Source organism: Pleurodeles waltl, chromosome 1_2, assembly GCF_031143425.1.
Source record: "Pleurodeles waltl isolate 20211129_DDA chromosome 1_2, aPleWal1.hap1.20221129, whole genome shotgun sequence".
NCBI classification, from domain to species: domain Eukaryota; kingdom Metazoa; phylum Chordata; class Amphibia; order Caudata; family Salamandridae; genus Pleurodeles; species Pleurodeles waltl.
Genome location: NC_090437.1, coordinates 298,290,779 through 298,308,797, shown reverse-complemented (window position 1 = coordinate 298,308,797; position 18,019 = coordinate 298,290,779). Strand labels below are relative to the sequence as shown.

Here is an 18,019-nt window from a genome sequence, read left to right as displayed (position 1 = left end):
CCAAGCACTACTGTGTAGATGTGCTATCCGCACAGCAAGCCACAGTAGGTCAAGCCGTGTTAAGAACGTTATTTCAAACCACTTCCATTCCTACAGGCTGAACCACCGCTTTTGGGGAGATAACTGCTTACTAGTCTATGCAGAACATGTGTATCTACAGCGACAGATGCCATCGAACTGAAAATGTCACTTACCCAGTGTACATCTGTTCGTGGCATCAGTCGCTGGAGATTCACATGTGCCCACCCACCACCCCGGGAGCCTGTAGCAATTCGGAAGTTAGCTTCAACTTTGTATATTTGTATATATATTATTTTAGCCTTAAATAGGTACATACTTAGTCACTCCATTGCATGGGCACTATTACTACAACACAACTCCTACCTCACCCTCTGCGGGGAAAACAATCGAAGATGGAGTCGACGCCCATTCGCAATGGAGACAAAAGGAGGAGTCACTCGGTCCCGTGACTCGAAAGACTTCTTCGAAGAAAAACAACTTGTAACACTCCGACCCAACACCAGATGGCGAGCTATGCAGAACATGTGAATCTCCAGCGACTGATGCCACGAACAGATGTACACTGGGTAAGTGACATTTTCATTATTATAACTTTTTAAATCTATATACACATTTTATTTCATGTTAAAAATATATGCACATAACTAATAGATATTTTATGATAAAAATTAAAAAAAACTTTCTAAATATAAAAATAAATATAAGTATATTTTGTTAAATCATTCTAAATTAATTCTGTACATACTGTTTTTTTGCAAAGTTGTAATAACATTTTATTAAGATATATATTCTTACATTTATTTGACATTCATTTTGCAAGTGGAACAATCACTATATTCTGATGAATTTACTTTGAAATTATTTTATTTGTGTAGTTAGTTGTACAAGGTATTTGAAGTGCCCTTTGTATTTAGGTGGATAATTCCTCAATTAGTATTGTTGTTAGTGCCATTACAAGGTAGCTGCCCATGCATCTGCACATGGGTAAGCATGGATGGCCACCATAGAATGCTCTTTGTTATACTTGATCATAACCGTAATGTTCCAAGATGTGTATCATTTGGATTTCTTTGAAAAGTAAACTGATACTATATATCACAGAAAACAAGTATGGCAAAGCAGTCACTTATGAACTAAGGCCCGACCTATTGTCCTTGGCAACATTTGTTTCATATTTAGCATCTGGCGTCTGAGTTTGCTTCCCTTAAAGCCAGCATCTCACTTTCACTTCTCGTGGTCCCCTGATTCTCCACTCCAATAGACGTTTACAATCCACTCTTAGACTATTTCCTGACTGAAACTGAACCTGTACCATGACCTATAAAAGGGATTTGTAAAGCTGTCTTACATGGTAGATTTAGTCTTATTTGTCCAGAATTCTTAGCCAATGGTTTTTGCCTTATCACCTAAAACATTGATGGCTTTCTCTATCAGTGTTCTATTTAGTCTGCAACTGTTGAATTAATTTAGCAAACTCATATTATTGACTAAGTATATTTATTATGGTTTTTTTCTGCAAGGCGCTACAGGTTAATGAATTTACTGGATTAGAATTTTGCCCCAACGTCTCTGTGGCTCAACGAAGCATCAGTGAAAATTGCAGTGCTACGACCAGTCCGTTCACTATGTGAGTGATTTATTCATTATTCTATTTCAATCATGTGATGCATTCAGTTTTCAGTTAACTAAGGGCCTTGTAACAAGGACAGGAAAAGTGCATCAACCAAAACGGCGGAAGTCCCATCATGCTAATTTGCAACCATCCGACTGCTAAAACTCTCTCCAAGCAATGAAAATAGTTGTTTTTACTTGAGCAACTATGCCTTAAAAGAATTAGCGCATCATTTAGAAGTTCATAGCTCGCTCAATGAACCAGAGCTGTGATAGAGGCAGTGCCTCTGACAAATCCAGACTTGTCTGGTACTTTAAAGATATTTGTCAAAACTGTCCCACTTCCGTGGCGGGAAATGTATTGGGCATTGTATGGTCGCACCTGTAAGCAAGAATAAACTTTTCTTTGACAGTCTAGCATTCTGCCCATTACTAGGAGAAGCTTTTTGAGTCCGTTTTCCAACAACAGAAATACCAAAAATACCAAGTTTTTGGACAAGGAATGTTTTATTAAAGATCATCTTAGACTTGCAAAATGATATGAAGGTGGATAACAAGTAAATACATTACAGTATGTGGATTCAAGAATTGTATATTAATTTAAATATCGAACAATGTAAGGGAATTAGCTTAGAGTGAAATGATAAGTTCCATTATGTTGAACGTGTTTATTCTAACTGCGGATAAACCTCTATTCTTTATTCAAGCAAAGGATAATCTAACTGCTTTTCCTAAGCCTAACATTACCTATTCTTTCTAGTTCTACGAAGAATAACGTTTTTAAGGTTGCATATAATATTTGTTTTCCAAGGTATAGGTTTATCTTTATTTTGTCTTATAATAGACAGATATTTTGCTTGTGAGTATGATTTGCTTTAGATTTTCCCCTCAGTGCAGGCGTTGGAAACCATGAATTGAGGGATTAGAGGAGTGTACCATGTGCCTTTCAGCCCACCTTGACTTTATGGGGTGCAAAGCTTGTCTGTTTCCAGGCTTAAAACTTTGAAAACTAGTGAGAAGAAATGATGGGCTGATCACACTATAGCACAGTTATTAGATCGTGGATCAGAATTCTCGGTTTCTGCTCTGAGGATGTTGGCTTGCATGTAGAGCACACAAAGGAGGCCCAAGTTGACGAACTTCTCCAATTTCAAACAGGAATACGATATTCAAATTGTGACTGCTTCTTTAGATGCTGAAAGTGGTACTATCACTGCAGAAGAGTCTTAAGCTTATGATTCCCTACTAGAAATGTAGGAGTCAAAGATGTTGGACTCCTCAATACCCGAAATCAGTTGAAGCAGAAAAGCTTAATTGTTGACTCTGAAAAATAAAACAAATTTTGCAAGGTTCCAACATATACTTTAAAGGAAAAGGGAACGCTGTTTTATGATGATTTGAAATGTATGCATGCATAATGTCATTCGTTTATAATCTTTGAACAATAAGTGATACAATTTCCAATAGGCACATATAGTTACCTTATTCCCAATCAATGAAACAACAGCTTCGGGGCCGTATAGTGACTGATGGCACTGCAGCTCTCCTCAGCTTGCAGGTGCCCACATGTTGATTCTGCAAGTCCCTGCGAATTGCCAACGCTTGCTTATAACTGCTTAACTAGTGATTGTTGATTCCACAACATCGCTAACTCTTCTCTGAATTTCTTTAACCTTGTTGCTTGCTCGAAACTGGTCCACTCACAATACTGCTGTGTTCCTGATATATTGGTCCTGATGATGGCCTTAAAATTGCCTTCACAAGGTTGAAATATTATCAACTCATTAGCAATCAGACCAGTGATAGCCATTCTACCAGTAACTACACTGGGCATTTGTAAATATTTGCTACCGATTAACATTGTAGCTTCTCAGTCGATTGTTCCTACATCATTATGTTGCCTCACATTTTGACTTTTTTCACTGTGATCACTTATGAGCACCTTGCATTTAATGACATATCGAAGATGCATGTAATGTTCCACTGGTGCTATACAAAGACAAAGTACTGCCTGGCAAAACCCACCACTCACCCTCAAGGACAGAATTTCTATGACTTTAACAGAAGAAGAAAAAGAGGGTGGAGACCTAGAATTCGACAGGGTATATCTTCCTCTCAACCGCAGGACCTGATCAGTCATCTGAGGTTCTTATCTATAACGTGGGCAGCATAAGCTCTGATTATGAGTCATTTCCAGAAATAGATCAATGGGTTTACATAGTACACTTGCTAGAACCAAATAGGAGTGAGTCAACAAGACCATTCAGGACTAAAACCCAGTTTACAGGGATAACGACATCAAATTCAAGATTACAACTTTGCAGAATGACATTGCAAAGCTGGTAAAAGTTGTCTACCTAGCCACATTCTATATAAATGGTGCCTATTTTTCACATCTCAGTTTATCCAAGACATCAGAAGTACCTGAGGTTTTTGGTAAGCTGTAAAGATTATCAATTAAAGCTGCAGCTATTTAGAATAAAGTCAGCCCATGAACGTTTACAAATGGTCTAGCAGTGGTGGCAGTTCTCCTGAGAATGCAGTAGACCAGTGGTTCCCAACCTGTGGTCGGGGGACCCCTGGGGGTCCGCGAAGCCTCCTCAGGGGGTCCGCAACTGCTTAGAAAATTAAATAATATTAACAAATTAGGTCCCCAGCTTTCAGTAATGACTCAGTGGGGGGTCCCCGGATTCCCATAATGATTCATTGGGGGTCCCTGGGTTCCAGTAATGATAAATTTGGGTCCACGGAAGTCAAAAGGGTGGGAACTACTGCAGTAGACACTTGTACCGATCCCTAGATGAATGGCTGGTAAACAGAATAGGTTTGAGGAGTGCCAGAAAAGTATAATCAAGGTCATTAAACTGTTACTACAGTTATTTAGTGCAAACTGAACGTACAAGGGTCCTCTCCACTACCAACCCTGATAAATGTTTCTGAGAACAAAAATAGAAACGTTGAATGCAGTTGGCAACACTGAGACTTTAAGATAAAATTCTGATTACTGTTTGCCTTCACAGACCTCTGAGTCTCTGTCAGTAAAGCTTATAGTGTGATTAATGGCATTATTGGCTTTAATTTGATAACACACAGACCTGGGTGTGGCCAGTCCATGAATAGCTCACAAGTAAGTGGGTCTAGTCATTTGAGGGCTTTAATGATTTGCTGCTTGTTAACAGAGGTGGTAAAATCATTACACTGATGGAATACCTAGAATGTGACATTGGGCAGTGCTTACAGATTCATCCTTGGCAGCACCTATTACACAGATTCATTCCATACAGGAAAGGAAACCACACATGAAAACCTGGATATGATAGGCTAGTGAAATCTGACAAAAGTAGTAAGAGAACTCCAAGATCGTTCACCTGTCGTTGGAGACATTTCTCATTAAGTTCAGGGTATCCGCTATATTATTTCTCATAGAACACACAGCAGTTGCTTTTCCCCAGAACAAGCAGAGGGAATAGAATCATACCCTCTATCAACACACGTTGGCATTCCTATTTTCAGGAGAAACCAACCTGAAAGATGGGCATGGGTGTCCCCTGGATGGGAGTTGCATCAGTGTGGAGATGAGTCCAAATTCATTACCGGGGACAACTTTTTACAGATTAATTTGTAACAGGTTAAAACAAGAAATGCTGATAATATGGGTCCAGGTATCAAGGGGAAACGCACGGTCAGTGAGTTGGTTGGGGATTTTGCATATAATTTTCTCCAGTTCCAATCATTCCTCTAGTAGTGAACAAATGCAGAAGAACATTCATACACTCCTATGTGCACCAGTATATGAGACAAAAATTGTTCTCTCACATAATAAGCCTGTTCATACTGCAACCACTTCTGCAATGATTAAGCATGCAGAAAGTGGTGTATGTACGCCAAGAACAACAAAGCTTGTCCTCGTATTTTCCACTCTTTACTGATTTAGGTATTAGGCTACTATTTTTTCTGCAGCACTACAGCTTATGGTTTTGTGGCTGACTTTGCAGCTTCTCCAGCAGGGAAGGCACAGCCCCCCACAGGTGAGGTTTAGTGCCCTCAGAGTCATTTCAGAAAGCAGATCACCAAAGAGAGAAAAAAAGGCTGAGTAACTTGCCAGCTGCTTTCAGAACAGCAGAGTATTACCAGGAGTGACAGTGTAAGTAGACGCACACAGAAGGGAGGGCTGTCTCCGCAACCTTTCATTTTGCTGATTTTTACTCAAATTACCTTCAGTGGGACTGCTGACTAGTCTCGCCATCCTGTGCATCTTTCGCCGAGATGCCTCAGCTCTCCTGTACAATATAATTGTACCCTGAAGTGGTGTGCAGCCCTTGCCTCGAATTCCTCCTTTTGCCCGATACTTCTGCCATGTCTGCTGTCCCACCTCTTTTGGATCTTTTGTGTGATAAGTTCAGTCATTTCCACTGATCCGGGTGCCGTGTGAGGTGACATGATTTCATCATTAAGTCTAATGGGAGGTCATGCAGTGTCCATGATGTCAACACTACGCTAGTCATTGGTTCTGATTGATTTTGTAACTTGAGCAATCCAACCTCGTTACTCACAGAATGATGGTAGATAGGTGTACTTAGCAGTTTGGCTCCTAAAGTCTTACAATTAGGACATTTAAGCTTAATTGATAGAGGTACAGATATTCTCAGGGAAGCACGCAGACCAACTACAAAAAGGTTGTATGCAACAAAATGAAAAATACATCATTTGGTGGCATTTAATAACCATCAACAGTATCCAACAGATGTTGAGGTTATTCTTTCTCCAAATTCCTGATGGATTGCGGAGACACTTCATCTGTGTTAATCAGTGGTTAGTAAGACTTTGTTGTCAACCTCTAAACCACGTTGAGCTAGAAAGGAAGGTGTGCCTTTAGCTTTCATAGGAAATGTTTGCTGAAAGATGGGTATTTCAGCAACATGGACATCTGTACATACGGTACTAAAGTTTATTGTATTTAATTCACTTGTGATAAGAAACAGCAGTCAGAAAAACTGTTGACATGACTCTTCACTACTGTTTGGGCTTCACATGCTCAGTCCTAGGACGATTACTTCTATTTAGTCAAAATATAGAATGGGAATCTAGAATAGTCATAAGCCAGAAATCTGTTGTAACAAGTTTGTGTTTTATTTTTTGCTTTTTTAGCGGCAGCTTGTGGCTAAAATCCTTCATGTCCACCACCACTGCTGTTCAGTTCCTTCTACTAAACAATAAGAAAATCCAACCAGAGCTGGAGACTGTTAATGTAATGAATTTAAGTCCTCCCTGGCTGCAGATGGTGAAATGCAGCATTAAAACCAATATTTTTCAAAGCGCACGTGGTCCCATTTTTTCAGAATGGTCTCGCATTTGGCCTTATCCTTCTATAATTACCCTGATGATAGTTATTTTGCAAGCTATGCCTGTAAATTCTGTTATATAGAAAAACTATAAACTGTTTAGAAGCTGTGGATAGGTAGAATAGCACCCAGATTAATTTGTCTAAGATGTAACACTGATAGGGACCCCAGAGTCTTGCATTTTATATACTTTATTTTTAGATAATTATAAAGCACAACACTCATCCCCTCGAGGACATCACAGTGATACAAAATCCCCTAAAGTTTCACCTAGAAGGAACACTGCAAAAATCAGAACCTAAATCAAATTGCGCTTATCCCGAAAACAGCTAAGTTTTTAATTTCTTTCTGAATGGAAGATGGTTGTCAGTAAGGCGGAGAGTCAGGGATAAATGATTCCACTGGGCAGCAGCCAAGTACAAAAACGAACGTCCACCAGTTCTGGTTTTCCTAGTACATATGGTCTTGTCTAGGGCTAGCTTACTGGATCCTACTTCTCATGAAGGTCTGTAAAATTCTACTCAGGTTTGTGAGGTTTCGGTCCAGTGTTATACAAGGCCTTGTGAGCACAGCATAAAAGTTTAAAGCTAGCTCTTTTCCGCATAGGAAGCCAATGAAGAGATGTCAAACAGGCTGAAGCAGAGGCAAATCTGTCCACAGATAGGCTTAGCAGCGGCATTTGGAATTATCTGTAGTTTGGTAAAAAAGGTAATCTGCCATGCCCACGAAAAGGGCATTGCCATAGTCCAAACGACTGGTAATCAAAGCCTGGACTATAGTTTTGCGCCAGGCAATTGGTATCCATTTAAACAGCCTTCTGAGAAGCTTAAGAATGCCAAAACACTTACCGGGAGTGACTTTCACCTGTTCTTGCATGGAAAGAGCATCGTCTACCATGATCCCTAAATTCTTGGCCAATTTCTTAGGGGTAGGCATATCTCCCAAAGAGTCCAGCCACCCAAATGCATCCCAGATGGAATGAGCCCCACCGAATAGCAGGATCTCCGTTGTATCTGTGTTTAACTTAAAACACTGATTAGTCATCCATCCTGCCATCTGGGTGAGGCAGTCGTTGCATAGATTACACCGTGTTTCATTCAGATTCTTGCCCAGAGGGATAACAACTTGTCCACATAAGAGCCGACATCAAAGCCTCATTTCCTTACAATTTTTTTACAGTGGGGCCACACAAAAAAATAAAAAGAGTAGGGCTCAGAGACGAGCCCTGTGGTACTCCACATTCAGAATTGTAAGATCGGGATCTGAAAATGCCAAAAGGAGCCCAACCATTTCAGGGCTTTAGAGTGTTTACCGAAATTGTAGTTTCTAGTTTCTTAATCAGCAAGTTATGTGAGATGCGGGTATGTCCAATAGGATCAAGGCCCTGCCCTACCATAAGCCTAATATCATCCAGAACAAATAGCAATGTGGACGGGTCTAATAGAGTGTTGCTTTCCAGAAAATTTGTCAATTGCCTGTTCACAAATTTTTTTAAATGTTTTTCGTAAAAGGAAGAAGTGATCTACGCCGATAGTTGGAGAGGATGTAGGGCTCAATTCCTGTTTTTTTTTTTTTTTTTTGCTAGAGGTAAGGTGATTGCTTCCTTCCAGATCTTTGGGAAAGTAACTGTGTTGAGGGACTGATTAAAAATCTGAGTAAAATAGGGGAGGAGGGTAACACCCAACTGAGAATAAATTAAATGGGGGCAAGGATCGAAAGGGGCTCCTGACTTACCCTCTGTCATCAGCTTTAAGACCTGTTCTTCCGTGAAGATTCAGAGGCTCCTAGATGCGCAATGGCATCTACAGAAGGGCCCATAGTAAGCCAGGTAAGTACCTCAGGAAGAGGTTGAGCCTCAAAAGAACAATAAATCTTAGATATTTTATCTGTGAAGTAACACCCAAATTCTTTGCAAAAAGCTCAAAGGAAGTGAATGGGATGAACAGGTAGACTGCGCCAGCTCCTTTATAATTTTAAACATTTACTTAGAAGAGCTACTGTTTTTGTTTCTTTTAATGAAATAGTCCTTCTTAGCTCTCCGTAGAGCTCTGTGGTATTGTTTTAATTCATCTTTATATTTTTGCTGAGCTTTTATTTCTTGGAGATCTTCACTTCTGTTCCAGGTTTTTACACCTCCTTTTAGCTATTCTTAGTTCAACAGAATACAATATTTTAGAAGGATGTTTTTAGGAGACTTAATAGTTTTTAGGGTAGCACATCTGTCTACTGACATGTGCATGCCTACTATGATCTGGACATATCTTTTGGGCACATGCCCAACTGCTGCAAGTCTAAGGAAAAAAAAAAAATCTTTGGTCCTGATGGACAGAGAAATATCAGTGCCCGTCTTCGGTAACAACCATGGTAGAAGTAGAATTCTCCCATTTCTGAGCCATCAAGATCTTTCTTCATAGGAAACTGCCATGTGTGGCACTGTTCCCTGTGCAGGTTACAGATTGTTAATGTCCCATATTTACAGCTCCGTCTTCAGGTGGTTTTGCACCCCACGTGAAGTGTATTTTTTCACGCGATACGCCCCTAGCAGTTTTTAACCGTAAACAGTAACCTAGCGAGAAACCGTTTCCAAGTGTCATCCTAAAGATTTTGGCGGGCTCAGGCATGACATATTTTGAGGGGCTCTGTAAGGGATGTTTTTTTATTTTAATGGCCATTTCTTGGTGACCCATGCTCCCAGGAAGCCACACAGTTCTAAAGTCGGTGTTAAACAGGATCACGCAAAACAGTGGGAGCATGTCTTACATGGGGAAGAGGGACAAAGTCAAAAGTAGAGACAGGCAGGTAGTTAGAGAGGTTTAGACAGAGATTAGAATACATAGATAGTCAAAAAGAGAGAAAACTCACCTTCCCTGGAGGTCCTGGGAAAGTAGGGGCCCTGGGCAATTGCCCACTTTGCATATTCCTTAAAACGTATCTGCAGCTTTCCACCTATATTCTAGATTAGTTGTTCTAACCCTGTGGTCTGCATCGCCAGGGGGTATGTGATTCCTTCTCCTGGGATGCACAACTGTTAACAATATTACTAAGATTATTAAAGTAAGTATAAAAAAAAGAAACAACATTTAAATCTGAAAATGTTAAAGCAGACACTGTGTACTTATGCCATAGGAGTAACTTTAGAGCTGCTCACAAGCCCTCTTTTTAATACATTGCCATTTTCTGCAAATGAGCTTCTATTCTTTGGAACAAGCGCTTAGCTTTTTTAATATATCGGCATATATTAAAAATATATCACATTTCTAAGTGTGTAGTGGAAACATTCTTCTATTAGGTGTGCACCTTCCGAGGTTTATTTAACATGGTGTATCTTCTGAAAAGCAGGAACCGAATTTAAGCTGCAGCTAAAAAATGCAAAACAAACAGGTTTTACTCAAAGCTATTGGCCGTCTAAAACAGCTCTTTCATCGAGTGTAAAAAGTGACTCTCCGCTATCTGTATTTCTGTTTTTCTTAAGATTTTTATTTCATTACTGAGAGAAACCTCCCTAATTGAATGTGGGTGCATTTAACAAGGTATTACATAATTTACGACATCACAAGTTTAAGTTCGTTATCTCATTTTAACTCGGTCACAAGCTCCGCGAGTGCTTTAAAATGACAACCATAACAGATGACTTCCTTGCCTGCAGATCTATTTTTGAAGACAACCGTGCAAAAAGTGTAGAAAACTGCGGAAAAAAAACCTGTGGCTTACAGTGTAGCTGGAAACCTACTTTTAGTGTATATATCTATCAAGTGAAACATCACAGCAAACACTTAAGAAAAATACTGACTTACCTTATAGATGGAAAACTACTTTTAATTCATATATTTATCCAGTGAAACACGAAAGGCAACCCACTGAGCACTGATTTATGTGAGGACCAGCTATATTCGTATTCCCCTAGAATTGTTAACCCTTTGTGGGGCGAACGTTGGTGAATCTTGCCTGGCCTTACGTTGCAGTTTGTAGCTCTCCACTCTTCTGCTACAGGCTTCTTTGTGTCTCACTAGAACCTCTTTTAGGAATCAGACGGACATTGGACCGTCTTTCCTGGGGCGAGATCCAGGTATCGAGTAGATTCAGATTAGACAGAATATGAAGGAACAAAGGGCCCGGTAGGTAAGCTCAAAGAACGAGAGAGCAAAGACCATGAATTTCCCTAAAAGACCAAAGATCGAATGATCCCAAAAGGGTCCTGCCATCCGGTATGCTTATACCAACACAGACTATTCATTTTCATTTAGTTAGGGTGGGTCTAGCACCCTGTTAACAAGTTCCCACCCACTGGCTGATATTCAAGTGTTTGTGATTTAAGTTTTTTCGGACCATTAAGGGCACAATTTTACCACAAACTCTTAGCCTTTTCTGGGATGTCTTCTCTTCCCAGGTAATCCTGTGGCTATGTGTCTGCTCTGGAAATATTTCCGTCTGTAGCCTTGGCTTGTTTCAAACCATCCTTTTTAGGTCTCAACCGAGACAGCTCACTCGCTATTCCTTGTGACGATCTTTTATTTCTTTAAAAAAGCTCTAAAAAGGGGCTAATAGCCTGCCCATTGATTACCTGGGATATCAACCATGTACTGATGGATTTCTTGATTAGTGTTCTTGGTACTGCTTGCGCTTAAATTGTGGTACTTGTTTGGCCTTTGTTTGGAAGACAACATGAAACCGTCATAGTTGAAGCTACCACTTCAAGATATTTCCAAGAGCTGAACACAAACATCTAGCTATTACAAAACGTTGTTGCATGTGACCAATTTCCGAAGCATACATTTTGTCTGCTTGTCGCTTTCATTGATGATGAAGCTGTAAACATACTTCCTTCATTTAGGGCTGTTGCCATGCCATATTTATTTTTTAGAATGTTATTTGCTACTGTGTCACATTTACTTATTTCTTGGTTACTCTTTTATAATTTAGAGGACGTTTTGTTCATCATCAAAAATTGAGTTTCCCACTCCTAAACCCTAAATTCATCCTAAACAACGCTGTACCTCTACCCACCCCTGCAAATTAAAATCGCCCTTCCATACCTTTACGGTTACCTACCTGAACCCCTAAATCACCCATTTCTCAGTTACCTCTCCCCACCCCTGATTATTCCCTTAACTCCCTTTATTTCTTACCACCTCCAAACCCTTAATTCACCCTTAATCACCCCTAAATCCTAAAATCAGCCTTACTGTCTATACCTCTACCCACCCTTAAACCCTAAAACCACCATTACCTCTACACATCCCTGAACCTTAAAATCACTTTTTTAATAAAATAAGTATGTCAAGGCTGTTTTCCCTCATTGCTGCCCCCTCATAAACACTCTACTCCCTTCACCCTAGCGGGCCACAGAGTTTTGGGCACCGTCACTGTAGGAAGCTGGGTTCTGGTTGCAGCACCCCCCTCCCTTCTTTTTGATGCAGCTTTGACTGAAAGGCACCACAGGCCTTACAGCCTAAGGCAGGGTGCATTATATTACATCACTTGTGTGGACATATCTGCAAGAGCAGATATGCCCCCGCAGTGTTCGACATAGTAAGTGAACAGGGAAGCCATGCTAAATACATGTGCTGGACACTGGTCAATACGAGTTCCCTAGCTACTTGATGGCTTAACTGAAAATACGGATGTTTGCTACCAAACATCTCATATTAATAAACTCTCACTGATTCCAGTGATGGATATATTAATACATGTACTCAGAGGGCAACTTAGAGGTGCCTCCCAAAAACCTACCAACTGCTGGTGGGCTCACTGACTAGTTTTAGCCAGTCTGCCACCAACAGTCAAGATTCTGGCCCCAAGGGTGAGAGTCTTTGCTCTCTGGAGGTCAGAAACAAAGCCTGCTCTGGCAGGGTTGTTACACACCCCTCCCAACAGGACGAACTGCAGACCTGCATTCCAAGAAAGGAGGCTTCAAAGAAGCCAACCATCTTTGATATGCAAGTCTGGCCTTACTCAGAGGAAGACGGTGAACCCCCTACCCCAGGGCCCATCTGGCACCGGGACAGAAGGCAAAATTAGCTGTGCAGGAGGTGTGTTGCATTTCCAGGCTGGAAACATCCCGAGGGTGACCAGCCTGAACACAGCCTTAAGAATTCTGCCATTTTGCATGTGATGGAATTAGGAAGTCTGAAACAGGGTGATGCCGACTCCCCAAAGGAAGTGGCCATCTAGGGGGTGTAATGACCTCAAGGCTAAGTACCACTTTGGCTACTACCCTTAACACCCTAAATTGAGAATTTATAGAGCCCCCATGATACTAAGGAAATAGATTTTGCTGGGCACAAAAGGAGAAAGGAGTCGACAAGAACCCTGCTGACTGGAAAACGGAGTAGCACAACGGACTTGGTGCCAATCCTGCCAGTAGCACCTGACGCTTCAGAGTAACTCACCTGTCCTGCCGCTGCAGCATCCAAGAAGCCAGGAGAACTGCCAGTGCTTTGCAGATCGCCAAGAAGAACCCCCTTAGAGCAGAGGAGCTGTCTCCCTGCATCTGTAGGCAACCCAAGAACTGTGATGACTGCGACGCCGGACATCACCGCCGCACCTGAGCCCCGTAGTGCGAGCTGAGGTGTGCCAACGGTGTCAGCTTGGTTCCCAGACCCTCCAGCGACAAAGCCCACCTTGTGTTGATCCACTGTGGACTTTACAAAGGCACCTGCAGCCTGTTTCTCCAGACCCCCTTTCACCATAACAGCCTCTGGTGACAGAGACCCAATGGTCCACTGGACCTCTGCACCCGCACGCCTCAGACCAAGGAGAAGAGGACTTCAGGTGCCCCTACGTCTCTCAGGCTTGTGAGACCTAAGCCCGCTTCTTGGTTCAGATGGACTGGACCCCCAGTCCACGCATGCAGACTGTGTCTATGGGCCTTCTCTACCACAGCCACCGCTGGTGATGGTTAACCAAGCGGTTCAAACCACCTCTGCACCCGGACACCCTAGACCAAGTAGAGCAAGAGTCCCTACATCCCTGAGCTTCGCAAGAACTCAACCCCCTGAGTGGTTCACCTGGACTGGACTCTCAGTCCACCCCTGCAGTATCTTTGTGACCGTACCAATCCTCATACACGTACACGGAGCACCCAACACTGTACTGCACCACTACTCCTGGCCACCCCAGGTGCTACCCGAAGTGACCTGTTGGTGTGGCCTAGGACCCCGTCCTGTGCTCACCTTAAGTCCAGAATATTGGTCCTGTAAGTTGCTGCGAAGTACCTGTTTGTTGTGTATATTTTCTCCCCCATAGAGTAACACTACAGCAAAGGAGAAATGCGCTGTCTACTTAGGCAAACTCTAAATATTCATAACTCAAAAAGTACTCACCTGATTCTGGTGACCGTGGTATCTAAATTTAAATAAAATTTCATGTTATATTTATAAATTGGTGTTGGATTTCTTTTTTGAGTGTGTCTCTCACTTACTGCCTATGTGCGCGCCTTCCATGCGTAGCACTACTCTCCGATATGCGTAACTGCTCACCCACAGTACCACAAAAGAGAGCATTTGGGATGTAATTTGTGCCTCTGTGATACCTTTGGGATTTGCTCGGACTCTTTGCACAGTGTACCTCTTTTTGGTCCACTATATAGAGAGTCAGCTTCCTACTTTGGTGGTACAGCGGTGGGATAAAATACTTTGCATATACTGTACTACTCTGTCAGTATTGTGATTCCACTAAAGAATCTGATTGACTTCAGTTAGCAAAGTATTTTTTGATTTTCTATCTCTTGATTTTTCAAAATTTCTAATGTGGTCTGTGAGGGCCTTGGTTAAGTGCCCCAGTCGTCGTTGTTAGACATTTTAAAAGTTGCAAGATAGTTAGGCCTTACAAAAAACTTACGATTTTTGTGTAAGATTCTAAAAAGGTCACAACTATTTTAAAAACCATGTCTGAGGCAGCAGGCCCCTCCCAGGAGCGCAACCTGGGCCCCTACAAAAATCTTAAGTGTGCCATATGTAAGGCCCTCTGCCAAGCATGGAAACTTGCCATGGGCCCTAAGTCCACAAGAGCCCGTCTGCAGCAGTTGCTAGCAGAAAGTTATAGGGCCATGACCCATTGGGGAAGAGGAGGTTGAGGAGGATGATGATTCCCTCAGCACTTCCCCTAATAGTAACACCACTTGGAGCACTTCTCATGGTACCCCAGGGGATGGAAAGAGTGAAGATGCTGATCTCCAGAAAGTAGCTTAGAGGATAGAGTTAGAGGCAAAACTCTTAGCAATAGGAAAAGAAAGGATTGAGATGGACGTGGAACCTATCTCTGTTGGCTGCAACAACTTAAATAGGGAGACTGAAGTAGCTTTTGACCCTAAAATCCCCAAAGGGATTGTCCCTAAATACGAAGATGGTTGTGATATTACCAAATGGTTCTCAGCATTGTAGAATGAGGAAATTCAACAATACATCTTCGGGCATTCTACTGTGGGAGCTGTTCTCAGAGAAGTGCAGGGATATACTCCTGGCACTGCATGAGACAGATGCTGAGTCCTATGACCTCATGAAGGGAACCCTGATTGAGGGTTTTGGACTTACCACTGTGTAATATAGAATAAGGTTCAGGGAGACTCGGAAAAACCTGAATCAGTCCTGGGTTGATTTTGTAGACTTTTCAGTAAAAATGTTATGTGGTTAGTTAAAGGGAATTCAGGTGCACGACTATAATAAGATGTATAATTTGATTTTGAAGGAACATCTACTGAGTAAATGTACTTTTGAAAAGTTGCATCAATACCTGGTGGACCTGGGTCCGGTCTTTCCCCAGGAGCTGGGAAAGAAAGCTGATCATTCGGTGAAAACTAAAGTGTCAAAGAAAAGTCATGGAGGGGGTGATCAAAAGATAGTGTTTGGGAAGGACACCCCACATCCGCCAAGAGGAAAAGGTGGACAACTCTAAAATAAAGAATGTAATCCTCTGTAGGCCACCAAAAATATGTTCAGGATGGTGGGCTCCAGACACCTCACAAAACAAAAGTGGGTTTTCCGAGTAAAACCTGGGATGCCACAAAGGCTTAGTTCTTTGACTGTAAGCAGACAGGGCACCGAACCAAAGACACTTCCTGTCCTAAAAACAAACCCACTAGTGTGCCCCCCGGGGTTGCCAGTGTAGCCTTAGAGGGTGACTTCTCAGATGAGGAGGTCGTTATAGCCTTTAACTGGGAAGTGGGACCCAAAAGTGAGTTGGAGATTCCAGAGGGAAGCAGACAGTTCCACCACCTACTGGTGAATGGAATCCCAACCACTGCCCTGAGAGATACCCTGTGCCAGTCTCACCCTTGTGCATGACAGGCTAGTACTCTCAAGCCTGTACATCCAAGGTGAGACTAAAAGAGTAAGGGTTGTCCCAGGGGAGATTACTGATAGGCTGTAGAGATAGGTGGGATCCCTAGTTGAAGGATGGTAGCCAGTTCAGACCTCCCCCTTGATTGTCTCCTTGGAAATGACCTCCCTGAGTTTGATCAGAGCCCAAAAGAGAACTGGTCCAGTGCTAGTCCTCTCCTAAGTATTCTGGAAGTGCCGAACCTACAGCCAGTAAAAGTAGTCCCCAAAAGAAAGGCAGGGAAAAAGTGTAGAAAAGGATGAGCAAATTTTAAGTAAAGTTCTAGGCAGTCAAGGAGATTCTGCTCTAGTAAGGAAGAGCTCCAGAGTTGGCACTGGTAAGGGCTTACCTGCCCCACAAAAAGTTCTAACTAGTCAGGCAGCAGTTTAGCCAGTGTTTTGTGGCCCCTCAGCTGACAGAAGAGGGAGTGAAAGAGGGTGTTTGCTACAAGATGTAGTAACCCCCTACCCAAAAGACAGCTGGCAGGCCTCCTGAACCCAGAGAGACCTGTTCCCTAGCCCATCCGCCTGTCATTTAGAGAGCTAAATGTTTGGTTCAGGACACTTACAGCTGTCAATAGCCCCTGCTGGATGTTAGCCTTTATGGCTGCACTGGCCTTGGCATGGTGGTCTGACCCCATGCCATATAGCAAGCCAGGACCCCTGACCCTGTTGGTCATGGTGGGGTTGCTCAAACTGTGGGTGATGTTTTGGGTAAGCTGGGGCTTGCCCTGGCTAAGATAGGGTTAGCAGAGGTGGTCACCTCTTGTCCCCCAGAAAAGAGAGTGGGCAAAGAAACCGAAGGAGCAGACAAAGAACATTTTTAATGAGGTCCTCACACTGTTGAGGTAGGTCAGCTTCCCAACGGAAATGACCTGGACAGGAGGATTTAAGGCAGAGTAGGCCCTGCAACCATCCAGACTGCTTCCTTACTCTTCCTTGCCTGAGAGACTAGGAAGACTCTCCCAGTTTGTGGCTGAGTCTCCTGGTCTGTTGGATTGGGGAGGGTGGGTTAAAGTTGTGTAGGAAGCTGGGTTCTGGTTGCACTAATACAAGACAGGAGGGTTCAAAGAAGCCGACTTCTTTGGTATGCAGATCTAGCCTTCTGCAGAGGAAGATGCTACCCTTTCCCCCTCCCCCTCCCCAACACACACACACAAACACACACACACTTTTCCACTTCCGCAGGGTCCGTATGGCACCTGGATAGACAGGAAAATTAGCTATGCAGGAAGCATGTTGCATTTCAATGCTGTACACACCCCTTGGTGACCAGCCTGACATGAACACAGCTTGACCAATCCCCATAGACATACACAGGGCACCCATCTCTGAACTGCATCACTGCACCGGGCCATCCCAGTGCCACCCGAGGTGACCTGTTGGTGTGGCTTAGAACCCTGCTCCATACTCACCTTAAGTCTCGAAGATTGGTCCAGTAAGTTGCTGTGAAGTACCTGTTTGCTGTGTATAGAATAACATCCCAGCTACAGAAAAATGCACTGTCCACTTTCGCACTAAAAATTCGTAACTCAAAAAGTACTCACCTGATTCCCGTGATCTTGATATCTAAATTTATATAAACATATGTGCTATTTTTATAAATTGGTGTTGAATTTCTTTATTGAATGTGTGTCACACTTACTGCCTATGTGTGTGCCTTACATGCTTAGCACTGTCCCCTGGTATGCTTAACTGCTCACCCACACTACCACAAAAGAGAGCATTTGG

The 18,019-nt window shown here is 42.5% G+C and overlaps 1 protein-coding gene across 5 annotated transcripts in view; it reads left to right on the top strand.

Annotated features, from left to right (window-relative positions):
• The window catches only part of LOC138299827 (broad substrate specificity ATP-binding cassette transporter ABCG2-like), a 676,683-nt gene that overhangs the window by 619,249 nt on the left and 39,415 nt on the right, over window positions 1-18,019 (top strand). For all 5 annotated transcript variants that reach the window (XM_069238424.1, XM_069238432.1, XM_069238461.1 and 2 more), the window contains one exon: window positions 1,542-1,648. In XM_069238424.1, coding sequence (XP_069094525.1) covers window positions 1,542-1,648 — 107 coding nt within the window. The remainder of the gene's footprint in view (window positions 1-1,541; window positions 1,649-18,019) is intronic.